The sequence below is a fragment of the Enhydra lutris genome, unplaced genomic scaffold (assembly GCF_002288905.1).
Source record: "Enhydra lutris kenyoni isolate GAN:26980312 unplaced genomic scaffold, ASM228890v2 scaffoldscaffold13, whole genome shotgun sequence".
In the NCBI taxonomy this organism is placed as follows: Eukaryota; Metazoa; Chordata; class Mammalia; order Carnivora; family Mustelidae; genus Enhydra; species Enhydra lutris.
Window position 1 is genome coordinate 37,036,215 of NW_019154097.1, and position 17,675 is coordinate 37,053,889.

At 67.6% G+C, this 17,675-nt stretch overlaps 3 protein-coding genes across 7 annotated transcripts in view; 2 read left to right on the forward strand and 1 right to left on the reverse strand.

The window, feature by feature from the left end:
- The first annotated feature begins 1,537 nt into the window (after positions 1–1,537).
- On the forward strand, positions 1,538–9,404 carry LOC111145916 (caspase recruitment domain family member 9). Its single transcript, XM_022501225.1, has 12 exons — positions 1,538–2,898; positions 3,071–3,208; positions 3,781–4,085; positions 4,152–4,331; positions 4,494–4,637; positions 4,920–5,045; positions 6,416–6,607; positions 7,078–7,119; positions 7,333–7,378; positions 8,593–8,669; positions 9,027–9,103; positions 9,201–9,404. The coding sequence occupies exons 1-12, from the start codon at positions 2,502–2,504 to the stop codon at positions 9,298–9,300; spliced, it is 1,824 nt and encodes a 607-aa protein (XP_022356933.1). The 5' UTR covers positions 1,538–2,501; the 3' UTR covers positions 9,301–9,404.
- A 74-nt stretch (positions 9,405–9,478) lies between these two features.
- Positions 9,479–11,327, forward strand: LOC111145917 (DNL-type zinc finger). The gene is made up of 3 exons (XM_022501226.1): positions 9,479–9,810; positions 10,272–10,411; positions 11,073–11,327. The coding sequence occupies exons 1-3, from the start codon at positions 9,547–9,549 to the stop codon at positions 11,239–11,241; spliced, it is 573 nt and encodes a 190-aa protein (XP_022356934.1). The 5' UTR covers positions 9,479–9,546; the 3' UTR covers positions 11,242–11,327.
- Positions 11,328–13,484: 2,157 nt separating this feature from the next.
- LOC111146434 (G protein signaling modulator 1) overlaps positions 13,485–17,675 on the reverse strand; it is a 30,834-nt gene continuing 26,643 nt past the window's right edge. For all 5 annotated transcript variants that reach the window (XM_022501990.1, XM_022501989.1, XM_022501991.1 and 2 more), the window contains 3 exons: positions 16,909–17,065; positions 16,279–16,487; positions 13,485–15,133 (listed from right to left, as the gene is read on the reverse strand). In XM_022501990.1, the coding sequence (XP_022357698.1) occupies positions 14,927–15,133; positions 16,279–16,487; positions 16,909–17,065 (573 nt within the window). In that variant the 3' untranslated portion in view covers positions 13,485–14,926. The remainder of the gene's footprint in view (positions 15,134–16,278; positions 16,488–16,908; positions 17,066–17,675) is intronic.

Genomic DNA, 17,675 nt, shown 5'->3' on the forward strand with positions numbered 1-17,675 from the left:
CCTTCCTCTCTTGTGGCTGCTGCTTGGCAGGAGCCCAAGCCCCAGCCCCGCCACGGCCCTGAGGGATGCTCAGCTCTGGTCTCGGTGTACAGCCTTTCAGGGCGCTTGGTTCTAGAGGCTTTGTTCCTGCGTTCCCCGCGTGACCCTCCCCCGGCGCCCCGTCCCCCACCTGCGGTGGTGCCCCCCCCCACGCAGCCTTGGGAACGCGCTTTCACTTTCCGGCTCGCACCGGCACTGTTCCAGCTCACGGCTGCTTTCCGCGGGCGACTTTGGCCGTGTGGTTATTTAGAGGTTTCTGTGTAATTTTCAAATGTTTAGGGATTTTCCAGTTAGCGTTTTGTTACGGATTTCCAGTTCCTGATAACACAACATGACGTTTCCGTCGTTGAGTTTTTACAAACACCCACCATGACAGGGACACTGGTGGTCGCAGTTCCATCAAGGGCCCAGAACCAGCTGCTCCTGGAAGCGTGATGTCAGCCTCTGTCCTCCCGGGAGATCCGCGGGGGTGGGGGTGGGCGCCAGGCTGCTCGCGCCCGCCGGACTCAGATGCGCCGGAGGCCCAGGGACGGAGAATGGCAAGCCCACGGGCGGGGACCTGGTGCGGTGAGACGCACCGCCTGGGGTGGCGGAGCCGGAGCCCCGGTCTGGACCGTCTCTGCCGGCCCGACCTCCGCCGGCCCGACCTCTGCCTAGCTATTGCCTTTGCCTGGCAGCCGGCGTCTCCAGCTGGTGAGGCGTTGGCCTGGGCTTTCCCCAGCATGATCGGGGCTGGGGGCCTTCTGCCCTGACGGTCAGCCCGACCTCTGCTGGCTGGGGAACAGCCCTTCTGAAAGCAGTTTGTGTGGTGTCGGGGTCCCAGGAACCTGCTGCAGAGAGCTGGCTGAGGGGAGATGCTTCCTGGAAGGGACGGGCTAGTGCTGTGCTGGCTGTGGTGCGGGCTGGAGACCATGGGGGACAAGCGTGGCCAGGTCGCAGGCCTGCCGGCCGCAGCGGCCTTTCCAGCTGCGTGCCCTCTGGACGCTGCACGGCAGCCCTCCTAGGATCAAGTCCCCGCAGTGGGCAGCTGCACGTGTAGGCCCCGGCAGAGTGCCCGGAGCTGGGACCCCCACCCTCCTCTTGCAGGTTGCCCGCACTGCTGGTTCCCAGCCAGCCCCTGCTGGAGAAGCCTCCGGAAGCCGGCGTCCAGGCCAGAGCAGACTGGACGGTGCACTGGTCTCCAGCTCCAGGGAGGGTCTTTGCTCACACTTCCACTTAGTGGGCGCCAGGGCTGGGCCTCCAGGCCTCCGAGCAAGACTTCCACTTCCCTCCGCCCCGCCTCCCGGGCCCTGCCAGGCAGGCGAATCAGAAGGCGGGCCCCGGGAGCGGCTCCCTCGGGGAGGACCTGCCGGGCTCCGTGGAGCTCCCCAGCACCGTCAGGAGGGCACAGTTCTCCCGGGCTCTGCCAGCTGCACCTCCTCCCGCTCATCGGACCAGGGTGGCCCAGGCTGACCCACATCCCCCTGCGCAGGGACCCCTCCAGGACCTTGAGGTAGGCAGGGCTGCTGCTCTTTCTGAAGGTGTCCAGGAAGACGCCTGTCCCTCTGCTCAGGGCTCCTGGGGCAAGAACCCCAGAAGGGCAGCAAGTGACCTCAACTCTTCGGCCTCGTCCGCCTTCACCGCCACGTGGTACCTGCTCGTTCATCTCTGTGGACTCAGCAGCAGGGGTTCAGGTGCAGCGAAGGCAGGGAGCAGGCTGAATGTACCAAGGGCCATCCGCTGAGTTGCTGGAGTTCGCCTCTGGCTGGATGGGGTGACTGAGGGCTGCGGGAAGTCAGAGAGACTCCTGCAAAGACCCCGTCGGCTGCCCCCTGGAGCTTGTGGAGTGCTGTCTAGCTCCTCTGGCTGGAAACCACGTTCCCACGCCAGCTGAGGGCTCTCTGAGGTGGCGGGTCAGCAGCTCTGGTCCCGCCACCAGGAGCCAGCTTCTGGCTTGGCCCAGGCCTCCAGACAGTGGTTCCCACTCCCGCTGGTGGAAGGGAGCCACAGTGGATGGTCCCAACACGGATGGCCCCCTTGGCAAGCTGGCACGATGGTGCCCGAGTGGGAGATGGAGAGGACCCCCGAGGTGTCTGGCACCCGGGACCTGAGAGCCCACAGAGGGCACCAGAGCGGCGCTGGGGCTGGTCGTGGGTGATGCAGCGGCCCCTCGCGGGACGGCGGGCCTGACTGTCCCGTGGGCGGTCCATGGTTGCACCACCAGCCGCCTGCGGCCGCCGGAAGGAAAGGAGGTGGTGGGGCTAGGCTCTGAGTGGGTGCCATGTCCAGGAAGGAGGAAGTCCCCCACAGCCCTGCCTGGCACGCAGGCACAGGCGGGCGAGTCACTGCCTCAAGCTCGTGGCCTCAGCCTGGGGAGGCCCAGGCAGTGGGTAGGAGGCGGTGGCCCAGCAGCCCCACACTTTCGGGATAGGGAGTGCAGAGCTCAGAGCAGGGCCACGGTGCGGGGCGTGCGGTGTTCTCAGATGCCACCCGTCCCTGGAGCCCTCCACGTCTTCCCCTACCATCATCAGAGCGACTCCGGGACAGAGAGAGCCCGGGTGCCGGGGGAGTGGCAGCAGGGCCCAGGTCTCGGTACCAGCACAGAGCAGGGAGGGCCAGGGCGGGTGAGGCCAGGGCCCGGCGTGCGGCTGTCCCTCCCAGCAGCTCTCCCGCTGACCGCAGCCGTGACCATCGCCATGTCAGACTATGAGAACGAGGACCAGTGCTGGGGCGCTCTGGAGAGCTTCCGCGTGAAGCTCATCTCCATCATCGACCCCTCGCGCATCACGCCCTATCTGCGCCAGTGCAAGGTGCTGAGCCCTGACGACGAGGAGCAGGTGCTCAGTGACCCCAACCTGGTCATCCGCAAGCGGAAAGTGGGTCAGTGCTGCCTCAGCCGCGAGCGCCGGGCACAGCAACGGGAACCCCCAGCACCCGCGCCCGGTCCTGCCTGTGGGGAGCGGTGGCGCTTCTGGGCACAGCAGAGATCCCAGGGGAGAGCCCAGGGCGGGCGGGCAGGACGGCCACGGCCCAGCCAGCTGTGTGGTTTCAGGCGTGCTCCTGGACATCCTGCAGCGGACTGGCCACAAGGGCTACGTGGCCTTCCTCGAGAGCCTGGAGCTCTACTACCCGCAGCTCTACAAGAAGGTCACGGGCAAGGAGCCTACCCGAGTCTTCTCCATGATCATCGGTGAGGCATGGGACCCCGCAGGCAGGCCGCTGAGGCTGGCCTGACGGACAAACCGGGGACAAGAGCAAGTGTAAGGGGCGCAGGGCTCCGTCCTGCTCCTCTCTCTGCTGGAGGAAAGGCAGGCCCACAGTGGGGGGAGGGGGGGCGCAGGCTGACTTACGGGTCAGAACCCCTCTGTCTGACCCCACCAAAGCCTCGGCTCCTGGGAGGACGGGCGTCTACTGGTGCTACCAACTGGCAAAGCCACACTTTCCCCGGCCTGGACGCATGTCCTCTCACCTCCCAATCAAGATCATGACAAAATGAGCTGAAGCGGGAGGGTACCTGGTCTGAGGGCTCCCGTGCTTCGGGGTGGGCCGGCGGGTGGGCCTGGGACCAGGCCGCAGGGTGGGTCAGGGGCTCCTCTTGTGTCCTCAAAGGGGAGCACCAGCACCTCGGGGTGGCCTCTCAGCCGGGCCCTGTGTCTCGTGGAGGGGCCCGGCCGGCCCTCGGGCCTGGGGTGCAGCAGGGTGAGGGCGCGGCAGGGCGGCCGCGGGCCGGGCGGGCCCTCTGACGCGGCCCAGCCATCACAGACGCATCGGGGGAGTCGGGCCTGACGCAGCTGCTGATGAGCGAGGTGCTGAAGCTGCAGAGGAGGGTGCAGGAGCTGACGCAGCGGCTGGGCGCCCGGGACGAGCTGGCGGCCGAGCTGCGGCTGAAGGACGGGCTGCTCCGCAAGCACCAGGAGCGCGTGCAGCGGCTCCGGGAGGAGTGTGAGGCCGGCGCCCGCGAGCTCCGGCGCTGCAAGGAGGAGAACTATGACCTGGCCCTGCGCCTGGCCCGCCGGAGCGAGGAGAAGGGCGCTGCGCTCACCCACAGCCGTGACCTGCAGCTCGAGGTGCCCGGGGCCGGAGGGTGGCCGGGCGCCGGGGCGAGGCGGGCCGGCTGACGCATCTGCCCGCAGGTGGAGCGGCTCAGGCACTGCCTCATGCGGGCGGAGGACGACTGCCGGGTGGAGCGCAGGAACACGCTGAAGCTGCGGCACGCCGTGGAGCAGCGGCCCAGCCAGGAGCTGGTGTGGGAGCTGCAGCAGGAAAAAACGCTGCTGCGGGCGCGCGTGCAGGAGCTGGAGGCCACCGTGCAGGTGGGGGGCGGCCGGCAGGGCGGGCCCGGCCAGGAGCTGGGGGCCCCAGGCGGGTGGGGGCGGTGCTCAGGGGAGCTGGACGGCCGGCAGGACGCTGGTCCCAGAGCAGGGCCCGCTCACGCTTAGCTGCTTCCCGCCACTCCATCCTGTTCACCACCCCAGGAAGGGAAGCCGGACAAGAGCAGCCCCTACGTCCAGGTGCTGGAGGGGGACTGGAGGCAAGCACTGCGGGACCACCAAGAGCAGGCCGACACCATCCTGTCTCTGCGCAAGGCCCTGCGGCAGGGCGAGGCCCTGCACGCCCGGGTATGTGGCCGGCTGGGCTGAGGGACTGCCCCGTGTCCACACAGCCCCTGGGATCCACACCCCCACTTCACCCCTTCCTGGAGGTGCAGGGGCGTGGTCTCCTCATCCCACTCCTGGCCCGTACTCCCCTAGGATGGCCAGGCCCCAGCTTTGTTCTGGAAGTTCAGGGCCGGCAGGGACCCAGGGGCTCCTGCAGCCTCCCCCTCCCCCGGCCGGGCCTGACCAGGAGCCAGAACGGGCGGGCGCGGGGCCGAGGCGGGGGCTAGCTGCCCGCTCCCGCAGGGCATGGAGGAGAAGGAGATGTTGGAGCTGCAGTGCCTGGCCCTCCGGAAGGACTCCGAGATGTACAAGGACCGCATCGAGGCCGTGCTGCGGCAGATGGAGGAGGTGGCCAGTGAGAGGGACCAGGTAGGCCGCCTCCCACCCCGGGGGCAGGGCGCCTCGCCCTTCGCCCTTTCAGGGGAAGGCGCTTGTCAGAGAGCTCGGGGCAACTGGGAACACCCGGAAGGCGACCCCTTCCCCCGCCGCCAGGAAAACCACTCCACCGGTGGTCATACTTCCAGATTCTTTCCAAAGTACGTATAGTTCCATGTTTGTCTTATGAAACGGGAAGCTCTCTTGTTTGGCAAATAGGTTTTTTTTTGTTGTTGTTTTTTTTTTTGTTTTGTTTTTGAAGATTTACTGATTTTAGAGAGAGCGAGAGAGCATGCGTGGGTGAGGGGGCAAGGGAGAGAGACTCCCAAGCAGACTCTTGGCTGAGTGGGGCTTGATCTTGCTACCCAAGACCATGACCTGAGCCGGAATCAAGTGTGGGACACTCACCTGACAGCCGCCCAGATGCCCCAGAAATAGCTTTTTTAACTTCAAACACTGTTGGCCCTTTCGTGGGCTGGCTGTGTTCCTGGGGACCGGGGGCGGGAGTCCGTCTGGACTGGATCCCCATCACTGCTTTCTGCCACCTTCCCACATCATGTGGGGTCCTTTCTGGTCAGATATGGAGGGTGCTTCGGTGACCGTCCGGAGGGAACCGGCAGCCTGTGCTAGGGACCTCTAGCTCTGCAGTCCCATGTCAGAAAGCCGCCCCGTGGGGTCCGGAGTGTGCAGAGTGAGCTTGGGGCACGGGGGCTGCCTTGAGGCCACAGGCGGTGGTGGGAAGCGGGAATCAACGCTACCAGGCCGGGAAGCGGCGCTCCCACCTTCCCTCGGGGGCAGGCAGAGGAGAGGGGTCACTGTAGCCACCAAAGGCAGGCCACTAGCCAGGGACGCTGGAGCCGGGCAGCCCCGGTAAGCAGCTAGGATTCTCTCCAGCTGGTCCTAAGTCAGAAGCAGGGACAGAAATGAGGCAGTTCGCAGTGATTCCTCCAGTCCTGGCTGTTTAAGGCCCAGGGCTCCAGGGCACATGAGTTCGCCTCCAGGCGGCGGGCCGGCTCCCATTGGCTGCTCAGCAGGGGTCAGAGTTGTGTCCTCGGGTGTGGTCTGGCCGGTGTGTGCAGAGGGACGGGCCATAAAGCACGGGGCGTGCCCTGCTAGCCACCGAGTTAGTCCCCCGCAGGCCGGCAAAGCCGGGCGAGGGGCATGAGCGCAGGGGAGGGGGTGTGCCCCTGGGCTGCGTGGGGACGGGCAGGGGCTCTTCTGGGTTTGGGGCTGGAAGATTTACCCACATGTTCCCGGCACCCTCGGCTTCCCGTACTCCTGCGAGCCTTCAAGCACAGACTGGGCCAAGGGGGGCGGGGAGGGGGGCTTGGGGCCGGGGTCTCCCAGCGCCATGGTCCCCGCAGGCCATCGCCACGCGGGAGGAGCTGCACGCACAGCACTCGCGGAGCCTGCAGGAGAAGGACGCACTGCGGAAGCAGGTCCGGGAGCTGGCCGAGAAGGCGGACGACCTGCAGCTCCAGCTGTTCCAGCGCGAGGGCCAGCTGTTGGCCGCGGAGGGCAGGCTCAGGCGGCAGCAGCTGGACGCGCTCGTCCTGGTGGGCCTCCTGGGGGCTGGGGGCCTTCGTAGTGCCCACTGCTCAGAGCCGCAGCCCTGCCACGGTAGAGCCCAGGGGACTGGCCTTCAGGGGCAAGGGGGTCCCCAGAGACACCAGAGCCCAAAGCAGGGGACTCCAGGCAGCCCAGGTCCAGGCCTGGCTTGGCTACTGCACCACGGGTGGCCTGGGGCAGGCCCCAGGCCTTCCCGAGCCCCATCTGTTCTCTGTACGGGGTCCTCCTCCTGGGAGGTTGGAGGGGGCACAGCTCAGAACCTGGCAGGCCACTCCGGGGGTCAGGAGGGGGAGGGAGGGGTGTTCTGGGGTGCCAGCGCCGGCCACGGCCTGGAGAGAGGCCCCCTTGAGGACAGGGACTGGCCTGGGACCCCCTCACCAAGCCCCACCCCACCCCAGGCCCTGGGGGTGGTTGGGTTTCCCCACGGCCTGCTGACCGACTCCTTCTGTGACCACAGAGCTCTGACCTGGAGGACAGCTCACCCAGGAACTCCCAGGAGGTGCGTGTGACCCTCAGTGGGCTCCAGGCCACCATCCCCTATGGGAGCTGGGCCAGCTGCTCTCCTCCCAGGCCCCAGCCGGGTGGGCTGACCGCCTTTGGGTCCTTGGGGCAGGCAGGCCCTTCCTGCCAGCTCGCTGAGAAACAGCGCGGCAGGTCAGGTGGGTCCCGGGGGGTGGCGGTCTAACTGGACGCCCATCTCTCTCCCTGGTAGCTCTCGCTCCCCCTGGACCTGGAGGCTGTCCAGCTCTCAGACAAAGGTGAGGAGGGGGACAGCTTCTCATGGACGAGTCCGGCCGAGGCCTCTTTGTCACCTTACTCAGCATCAGTCCTGACAGGGGACAGCCCTCTCCCACTGACCTCACAAGCCTGCTTTACAGATGGGCACATTGAGGCTTAGAGGGACGAGTGACCCCCAGGCTCCCCAGTGAGCAAACAAGAGCCAGGTGTGGGGGGCCTGCACCCCAGTTCTGATGTTGAGAACGCGTCCCTCCATCAGAGCCCACTCTGGGCCCAGGAATGCAGCGCTGCAGCACCTTGCTCTCCCTGAGCTTCTGCTTGGGCGAGGGGTGGCGGGGGGGGGGGGGGGTGGGCCACGGGGTGGGGGAGATGCAAACAGGGGGGAAGGGGGCGTCTCAGGGCCAGGCACAGAGATGGCAGAGAGATGGCCTGGGGAGTGACGAAGGGTGACAAGGGGTCGAGGCGTTCATTCTGAAGGTGGCTGCCAGAGGAGAGGTGGGGAGGTGGCGTGGGAAGCCAGACGGACCTCCTCAGGCTCAGGCCTGCCACCAGCCTCCGAGGGAGGCAAAAGAGGGACAGCCAGTGCAGAAGTGAGGGAGCAGAGCAGTCCAACGCTGCCCAGAGACCTGAACTTCAGGCCATGGAGCCCCAACATGGGGACAGGTGGGCAGGACCCAGCAGGCAGTGAGTGGTGGGGGGAGACCCTGGGAGCCCCAGCCCAGGGTTGGTGTGGCCCCTTGAAGGAGCTGGGGCGGGCTTCAGGGTCAGAAGCCGAGGAAGGGAAAGTGCCAGCCCCAGGAGAGACCTGGATTGGGGTCTTTCCCCCTGTGATGTCCGTGAGACTAGATGTCCAGACTCCCATCCTGGCCAGTGTAGGGGGAACCAGTCCATCTAGCACCTTCTGTCTGACGGTCCTGAGAGTCCTGAGCCCGTCCAGGCCCTGGCAGATCTTGAAGGGGCCAGGCAGCTTGGAATGTTGTGCTCCCAACTGCTGGGAGCAGAGCTCAATGGTGGGGCCCTGGTGGGCTTCCAGCAGCCTCTGCCTGCCTAGAGGGTCCAGAGTGGGCATTGACATTTCTGAGCGCCATTGTGTACACAATGGGAGGCCTCTTGGGGTTCAAGCGAGGGCCCAGGAGATGGTGCAGGATTGGCCTGGCAGCTTCAGGGGAGAGGAGGCGGCCAGGTGTGGTCCCAACAGCTGGGAAGGACCCACAGGCCTATTCCTCCATTCCAGGTGGCCCGGCCGACGGGGACAGCCCACAGCAGCCCTTTGCGGCTCTGCAGGAGGAGCAGCTTTCCCTGACCCCCAATGTAAGGCTGCCCCGGGGTCCCTGCTGCCCAGGGGCGCCACTGGCACGGGCCTCTGTGACCGAGCTGTGTGGCCGACTGTTCAAGCTGGATGCCTGGGGGTGATGGCAGGGGTCTCCGCCCACGGGCTCTGGGCTGCACAAGCCTGGAGCCGAGTCCCCCCTTGTGGCTGCGGCAGCGGGCAGGGGGCAGCGGGAGCGGGCAGGGGGCAGCGGGCCGGGCGTGGCAGCGGTCGGAAGCCTGTGTTCGAGGCCCCGGGGCGCGGCGACACCAGGACTCCGGCCCGCGGCGCGGCTCTGCGCGGTCGCGGGGCGGGGAACCCCCAACGCTCCGGCGGCCTAAGCCCCGCTCCTCTCCCAGGACGCGGGCCCGAGCGGCGGGGAGCCCCCCGAGAAGGAGCGGCGGCGCCTCAAGGAGAGCTTCGAGAACTACCGCAGGTGCGCCACGCGGGCGGGGGGCAGCCCCGGGGGGGCTGGCCAGGCTGGGGGGGGGCGGGGGCGCGGTCGGCCCCGCGAACACGCGCTCGCCCCGCAGGAAGCGCGCGCTCCGGAAGATGCAGCCCGGCGCGCGGCCGGCGGAGGCGGACTGGGAGAACACCACGGGCAGCGACAACACCGACACCGAGGGCTCCTAGCCAGCCCCGCGCGCGGGGACCACGCCGGGCCGGGCCGGGGGGCGTGCTCTGGGCGGGCAGCACTGTCAGATGCAGTTCTGTGAATAAACGGCCGGGGTCCCGTACCGTGTCCTCCGCCCGCCTCGCTCCGGCGTACACCCCGAGCCGCGCGCGCACCTCCCGCCTCCAGGGGGCAGCAGAGCGCGGCCTGCCAGTCGGCGGACGGAAGCCGAAAAGGGCCGTTGACGCCGCGTGCCCGCTTCCAAGATGGCGGCAGCGCGGCTTCAGCCGCGTGGAGGGGGGGCGGGGCAGCCGACGTCGGAGCGCGGAATGCTGCGGGCTGCGCTGAGCCGCGTGCCGCCGCTACTGAGCCGCAGGTGGCCCCAGGGGCCCGGCCTGAGGGGTTTGTGGGGACGCGGGGGCGGCCCGGAGGCTGCGGAGAGAAGGCAGGCCGGGTTCGGGGTCTGGGGCTGGCGGCGTTTGAGCTCGGGGCCCGGGGCCGCGCACTACCAGCTTGTCTACACTTGCAAGGTGAGCGTCCGACGGGTGCGAAGCTGGCTCCCCGGGAGCGGGGGACCGTATGGAGGGGTGGAGCCGTCCCCGAGGGCGGGGCCTTTCCGGGAGTGGGGTGGAGCTGTCCCGGGGGGCGGGGCATTTCCGGGAGAGGGGTGGAGCCTTTCCCGGGGGCGGGGTCTTTCTGGGAGAAAGGTGGAGCCATCCCCGGGGGCGGGGCCTTTCCGAGACGGGGTGGAGCTGTCCCCGGCGGCGCGGTCTTTCCAGGAGCGAGGTGGAGCCGTCCCCGGGGGCGGGGCCTTTCCAGGAGAGAGGTGGAGCCGTCCCCGGGGGCGGGGCCCAGCACACCGCATCGGTGCACTGTCTCAGGAGGCGGAGAAGGCCGGGCCCCGGGGTGAAGTCGCTCCTCAGAGGGGGCGGGGTCTTCCTGAGGGGCGGGGCCAGGCACATGGCGTCACCTGGGCTGCGGGTGTCCCCAGGTGTGTGGGAGCAGGTCCTCCAAGCGCATCTCCAAGCTGGCCTATCACCGGGGCGTGGTCATTGTGACCTGTCCCGGCTGCCAGAAGCACCACGTCATCGCCGACAACCTGGGCTGGTTCTCAGACCTGGATGGGAAGAGGTGAGGCACCGCGGGCAGGGTGGGAGGACAGGCCCGTGCACGTGGGCTGGCCTGCAGGGTCGGGGCCCCACCGCGCGTCCTCCTGGCCCCCCTCCTGTCGGGAGCCCCGGGGAGCCTGCGCCCCCAGCCTCCTCGGCACAGGAGGGGCTTTGGGTTTGAGTTTCGGGGAAACCAGGAATGACTTGGGCAGGGATGGGCTCAGCCTCCCGTGGCCCTCACCGCTGGCCTGTCAGAGTCGGGACTGTGAAGTGAGGGGTGCGCTGGGCTGATTCCCTTTTGTTGTGGGCTCCCTCGTCCCCACAGAGAGGTGTGGAAGGTCAGCTCCGGTGGGGGGCCTAGTGCCTCACTTGCGTCCTCTGCCCGCGCTGGCTGGTTGGTCTCGCCAGACTCGGGGTGTGTGTGAGGCTGTGTGCATCCCCCTGGGCAGGCGCCTCCTGGCTGGGGGTCCTGGGCTGTTCGTCTTAAGGGTGGCTTGGTAAAAGCTGCTTCTGGGGGCTCTGAAGAGTCCGGAGGTCAGCATGTGGTGGGCTCGTGGCCCCACCAGCGTGGGGACCCACGCTCCCGGCTCCAGCCTGGCCCTGGGCTGCCCTTGGGTGGTGCTGAAGAGCCCAGGTACAGGGTGGGGGCCCTGGGAGGGTCACGACACCTCCTTCTCTCTCAGGAACATTGAAGAAATCCTGGCGGCCAGAGGGGAGAAGGTGTGCCGAGTGGCTGGCGAGGGGGCCCTAGAGCTGGTTTTAGAGGCTGCCGGGAACCCCAGATCCACCCCTGCTCCAGAAGGGGGTGAGGACCAGGACCCCACTCATCCTGGCAAGACGGAGCCCAGCTGACTCTGTCTTCTGCCTTCCGGAAGATGCTTCGGCCCAGGGCCTCCTGGGCTGGCCTGTTTTCTCTCAATAAACACACGTCCCGTGGAGGTGGTGGGGCCTGGCGCCTTCTTCTTGTCCCTGGTTCTGGAGTCAGAAGGACTCCCAGGAGCCTCTGCCAGGTGGTGATCCTGGTCCTCCACGGTCCCTCTTCGCAGAGGACGGGCCCTGTACTTGTCTGCAGGCAGCTGTGTCTGTGTGGGAGGAGACGGGGTGGGGAGCCTGAGCCCCCTGGCTATGGCCGGTGTCCCCGGACGGGTCCCTCTTCTCTCTGAACTGTGCCTTCCCACCGGATGAAGATGGGAGACCCTGTTAGTTGGAAGGCCGGGAAGACCAGACGTGGGACAGGCATGGGGCAGCGGGGACGTGCTCTGTAGGCTGGGACCCCGGGCTTGCTGGGCCTGGTGAGGACCTGGAAGGCATGGTCAATCAGCCACTCTTCCTGGGGGGCAGCACCCACCGTGGGTCCCATCTGGCCAGACATGGGGAGATCCTCCCAGTCCCCGCTCCTCCCGCGCCCCTGCCGACCCCGATACTTCCTGCAGGGCACTGGGGAGCCCGCGCCGCCCTCGGCCCTGACCCTTGGCTGCAGGCCAGAGGGGGTCCGCACATCAGGCTGCTCGCCGTGACCACGGGGGCCTGGGCGGCCGTGGTGGCAAGATGGGGGTGGGAATCTCGGTGGGCCGCGTGCCCCACGTGGTGCCCTGCCCCCAGGGGCGTGCGGTTTGTCTCCCAGTCCTGTTTGACGGCTTGTTCAGGATGTGCTGTGTTTATGGGAGGAGCGCGGGTATTTCCAGAAGTGTGACCTTCACCATTAATCACCAGCCACGGCCCGCAGGTCATGGAGCATTGGAGCACTGCGTCAGCGCCCCGGGCTCTGCCATTGTTCCCTGGGGCGTTGGCAGTGTGTGCGTGACTCGATTACCCCCTGTCTTTCCCCGGGCAAACAACCACCTATTATCCCCCTCAGAGCCTCCCTCCCGGAGACTCAGCCTGGAGGCTGAGCCAGCCCCTGCGCCTGCCCCTCCCCGTGGGCCTCGGGAGGCAGGGCCGGGCCTGTGCCTGGCTGCCTTGCTGTCCCCTGGGAGCCCGCTGGATCTAACAGTGCCAAGCTGGACAGAGGATGGCGGCCCCGGGCCAATTCCGCTCTCCACAGATGGGGAAACTGAGGCCGGGGTGTGGACGTGGGGATAGGCCACGTTTATATTTTCCTGTATTCTGATGCTTGATGTCCAGGCCCCACTGACCCTGGAGGGGCTGAATGCACCCCATGGCCAGGTACCAGCCAACAAGGGGGGCCCCACTACCGAGCTCCTGAGACGGTCCACACTGTTGCGTCCCCGGGAAACCACAGCTCCTGGAGGCACTGAGTGGCAGCGTGGCGCCCCATAGCAGAGCTACCTTCTCTGGGTGCCCGGGTTCCCAAAGCACCAAGGACTGTCGGGTCAGGGGCTCTGTGACAGCCCCCCGGGGCCCCTGAGGGTGCCCCCTCTGTGGGCATGTCCTGACTGTGGTCCTCCCTGCAGACCTCCCTCCCCAACCTGCTTTTGGCCTCCCCGGTCCACCCTCACCTCAGGGGTCTCCCGACCCCCACTCCCGCCCGGCTGTGCAGCCTCCTGTGGTCAGACAGGTGCCCCGGGCCCAGCGGGTCACTACAGGAGAGGTCACTACAGGAGAGGTGAGTGAGGCACCTCCTGCCTCGCTGGGTCCCCGGACCGCTCAGCTTTCCTCCTGGGGACACAGCGCCATAGAGCAGGTGGGGATTGGGGTGTCTGCTGGGGGTGTCTCCCCAAGCTGGCTCCCCGTCTTTGTAGACGGCTCCGTTGCACTCATCGGCTCGTGGTGCCAGGGGTGTGACATCATGGGCGCTCTGCACCTTGTTCCGTGGCCCCGAGCAGGTCCTGGGCAGGTGGGCCATGGCTCTGCTACTGCTGAGAACTTAGGACTGGAGAGGCAAGCGCTCCTGGACGCTGTGTGACTCTGTCCACTTAGCACAGACAGCCACTCCCAGGGTGGAGAACGGAACAAACCTGCCACCAGGTGGCTGGCTGGCACCATTGTGGGGGTAGGCTTGTAGCACAGTGGTGGCCCCAGGCCCTTTGCACAATATAGGGTTGCTTACCCAGATGAGTTCAATCACTTGGGGCTTCCTAAAGGACCCAAATCCTCTCATCCTTAGGACTAATTCTGACACAGACATTATTCACTTGGCAGACTTTATTTTTTTGGGAAAAACGAAAAAAAAAATGTACCTCTTGGGTTGGAAAGGACCCACTGACAGCACAGCAGACGACGCGTGAGCAATAAATATGCACGTACATTCAAGTATGTGGGGCGGCCCAGGAGGAGCCCGTGTTCTGGCATCGGACGCCACACCCTTCAGAGCATGGTCGCTGTGGGCCCGGGGCCCCCAGGCTGTACTGTGGGGTGGGGGTCTGGCTGCCTCCCCATGCTTGGAGAGCCTCAGAGAAAGACCGAGGAGCCCGGCTGAGGCACCTCCTGGGGAGAAGGTAGCCCCACACCCTAGGGACCATGGGGTTGAGGTGTGGGGCCAGGGGCTTGCCAGAGGGCTGGTGGCAGGCCAGGGCTGCAGCCCCCCAGAGGGCCTGTCTCCTGCCCAATCCCGTGGGCTGATGGTGTGTGCGGGCTGGACCCTCCCCGCAGGAGAAGGCAGCGATGTCATCTTCCCAGCTGAAGGCTGGGTGCTCACTTGGAGGCACAGGGTTGAGCCAAGCCGAACCCCCCACCCGGGCTTCTGCCAGCCGCCTCTGGCCCTGGTGTGGTGAGGGAGCAGACCTCGCTGCCTGCTGGCGTCCCAGCCTGGGCCTGCTCCGTCCCTGGGCTTTCGGGGCTTAGGGCTTAGGGTGTCACAGCTTATCCCCACCCTTCCCCTCACCTCCCTCAAGGCCCCTGCCTGCTCTGGACTGGGTGCCAGCTGGGGCTGGGGGCCAGGGCCTGGCGACAAAGTGTGGGGACACCTGGCCTGTCTGCGCGCTCCCGTCAGGCTCTAGGCTTTCTGAGCCGACCTTCCGCCTCCTCCAGCCCAGAGGAGGCAAGAGGTGGGCCGACAGGCCAGGGGCTGGGACTGGGCCAAGCGTGTCTGCTCTGTCACCCCTGGGACCCTCCCCGGGAGGACAGAAGCGTCCATGTTGCTGGCAGGCCCCGTGGCAGCGGCTTCAGAGCAGCCTTTGGGGGCTTAGAGGCAGCCACGGAGTCTTCACATTTGCCGGGCGGGCCGGAGGGACGGAGCTGGGCAGAGTGGGGAGAGGCCAGGGAGGGTTAGGGACCAGCAAGCTACAGGCCAGACCTGGGGCAGGGAGGGGGTGGGAAGAAGGCCAGGCCAGGCGGGTCGGGGCAGGCCTGCAGAAAGCCGTGTCCCACGTGGGAGCCAGTCCAGGACAGAGGCAGGCGCACCCACCCAGGGCAGCCCTGGCCCGAGCCTGCCCCTCCAAGAGGGGGATGCTGTGGGGGCCATGTGCCCAGCATCGGCCACAGTGGGAAGGGCCAGAGGGCGCAGAGCCTGCCCTCAGCCATGGCCTCTGGAGGAATGGGCTTCTCGAGGGGCTGTGGGCATCACAGGTGACAGTGAGCCCCCTGGCCCCAAGGCCCAGAGCTGGGCTGGGGCCAGCCTGGCCGTGGCTACAGGGTCTTAGCTGGCCCCGGGCTGGCCCTGCTGCCGGGGCTCGGGGCTCCCACCCCCCTCCTGCTCGGGGCTCCCAGCAAGGTCCACCCGCTGCTCGTCCATCCGCTTGGCCTGCACCCTCTGGATGAGGCTGAAGAAGTCCTCGTCGGGCATGGTGGGGCCGCGGGGCAGCACGTCAGGAGGTGGGCAGCGCTGGTCATCGATCCTGGAGGACTGAGCAGACACAGACTCGTCGGCTGGCAGCTCAGGCCTCCCCCGCCTCCGAGGGCCCGGCCTCGCGCACGGGCCCAGCGGTCCTTGGTCTCGGGGACAAGGCCCAGGCAGGGGTTCTGGCCAGCGGCTCTCTCTGCGTTTACCGGTAAAATCGGCCCCACGGGCAGTGCTGGGAGCCCCGGCCCCAAGAACGAGGATCCTCTGCCCAGGCCACCCAGGGAGGGAGGACTGAGTCACCACCAGGCATGGGGGAGCAGGCCGGGCTGCGGGGCTGCTGACTGGCCTTCCCGTACTACACCCAAGACCCCCCGACAGGGATGCCTTCAGGAGCCGCGGGGGCAGGATTGGGGGCTGCAGCTCCCCGAGCCCAAGGTGCGAAGCTCCCCAGGGCGCCCCGTCAGGCCAGGGGTCTGGGGCGGGACCGAGGAGGCCCTGGGGCTCCTGTGCAGGGCCTGGAGCAGAAGGGCCGGGAGCCGGTGCGGCTGCTGGCGCGTGCGGGCGTGTGGGCCAGGGGTTCGGGGGTTCTCTGTAGGGGCCACTTCGGAGGATTTCCGGATTCGCCCAGGGCCGCGCTTTCCTCTGCTCTGTGGGAACGAACGTCACGACTGGAAACCACACCGTCCCCCAGGCTGCAGCCTTTCCTGCCGCCTTGCATGAGGTCCCTGAACCCTTCTGCTGTCTCGCCCTGCCTGGGGGGCCAGGGGCTGCACCACGCCCCAGCGGCGCCCCCCAGCCAGAGCTCCTGCCCCATGAGGAACAGCCAGCCTGAGGGTGTCCGGGGGGGGCAGGAGCATCCGTGGGCACCCGGTGACACCAGTGCGGCTGGCCTGAGCGGGACCGGCCAGAGCCACCGCAGGCGTGAGGAGCCTCCACCCCACGCGAAGGTGAAGGGGCCCTGGGCCGCTTGGAGGTGGAGAGGGACGTGGGGTGGGGGGCCGCGCAGGGGGGCGGGCATGGGGGGCCATGGGCAAGCATGGTAGGAGATGGGCAGGCACGGGGAGGAGGGCACGGGGGGCACAGGGTGGGCCTGGGGGAAGATGGGGCCAGGCACGGGGAGGAGGGCACAGGGGGCATGGGGCAGGCATGGGGGGAGACGGGCGGACACGGGGAGGAGGGTTCCCCCAGTCCCCCAGCCGCAGGCCCACCTGGCACTTGACAAGCATGTTGAAGAAGTCGTCCCCGGGCTCCTGTGGGTCCCCATCACCGCGCAGGCGGCCCAGGTTGCTGTGGGTGACGCGCAGCCCGGGCAGGCTGCCCACGCTGGCCCGTTGGTCGTCCAGCCGGCGGCTCTGGGAGCTGGCGATGAGGTCCAGGAGTTCCTCAGTCTGCGGGGAGGCCGTCAGCGAGGGCTGGGCTGTGGGGGCGAGGTGGGGAGAGGGGACCCCACGGGCTGGGTCAGGCCAGGGCCCCATACCACCCTCCACACTTTGGGGGACAGGGGGCTCCCAGTAGTGACCCTAGATGCCCTGGGCTGTCCCTGCCACAGGCCCCACACCCACCCATGGGGGCTCCTAGGTGCCAGGAAGAAGGCCTGGCTTCCCACGCCTGCTCCTGGCCCACGATGCACCCTGACGTGGTATGCCCCAGGGAGCAGGGATGACGACAGGCTTCCCGGGATGCAGCTTTGGGGGAGGCAGGGGATGAGGTGGTGACAAGGGGCACTTTTGCAGCAGGGGTATCCCATCCCTCGGGAGCAAGGGCTCCTGGGGGCCACTGTGGTGGAGGGTGGGGAGTGAGCGTGGCAAGGACAAGGGGAGCTCCATGGGGGCACTCACCGACCCTCTCCTCCGGGGTAGGGGCAGCTGTGGCCTCGGAGGCCCCAGGCTGGCCCTCCTCCAGGGGACAGCGCTGGTCGTCCATACGGCTGCTCTGGAACTTGCTCAGGAGATCAAAGAAGCACTCTTCGTCGGAGGATGGGGCCCGAGGGATGCTCTGGGGGGTGGGGGAGGCATGCAGTCAGCATTGGCTCCGGCCCAGCCATGGCAGCCCGGCTCCGGTCACCAGCTCCTCAGGCCCCCAGACAGCACTGAGGTTGCTGCTCCGCCTGGGATGAGGTCAGGACCCTCGCCCCACCTGCCCGTCCTCCTCCCACACCCCACCACCAACCCCTGCTTGCCCTCCTAGAGCGCTTCCCAGCAGCATCCCTGTGCCCCATTTCCCCCACCCCTGCCCCACGGGACCCTATCACACACTTGTCATGAGCTCCAGCTGTGGTGGTGGCTTTGGGACCCGACCACCCAGCATGGCACTCGCTGGGGCGGCCAAACGCACGAATCAACCAGTAGTGAGTGAGTGACTAGACCCTGAGCCGGCAGGAAGCCCTGCTGCCCAGCTCCCGCATCACAGTGGCCTGTCTGTGCCAGGGACACAGTAGCGACGGCGGGTCCGGGACCAGCAGTGTCAGGTCATATCACCACAGGCAGGGAGCCACAGCTGGGGGAGGTGAGGGCTCCTGTGTTCCACCCCAGTCCCACCCCTTCTGCGGTTAGACCTGTGGGCGGGCCCAGAGGACAGATGTGTGGCGGCCAGGACCCTGGGTGCA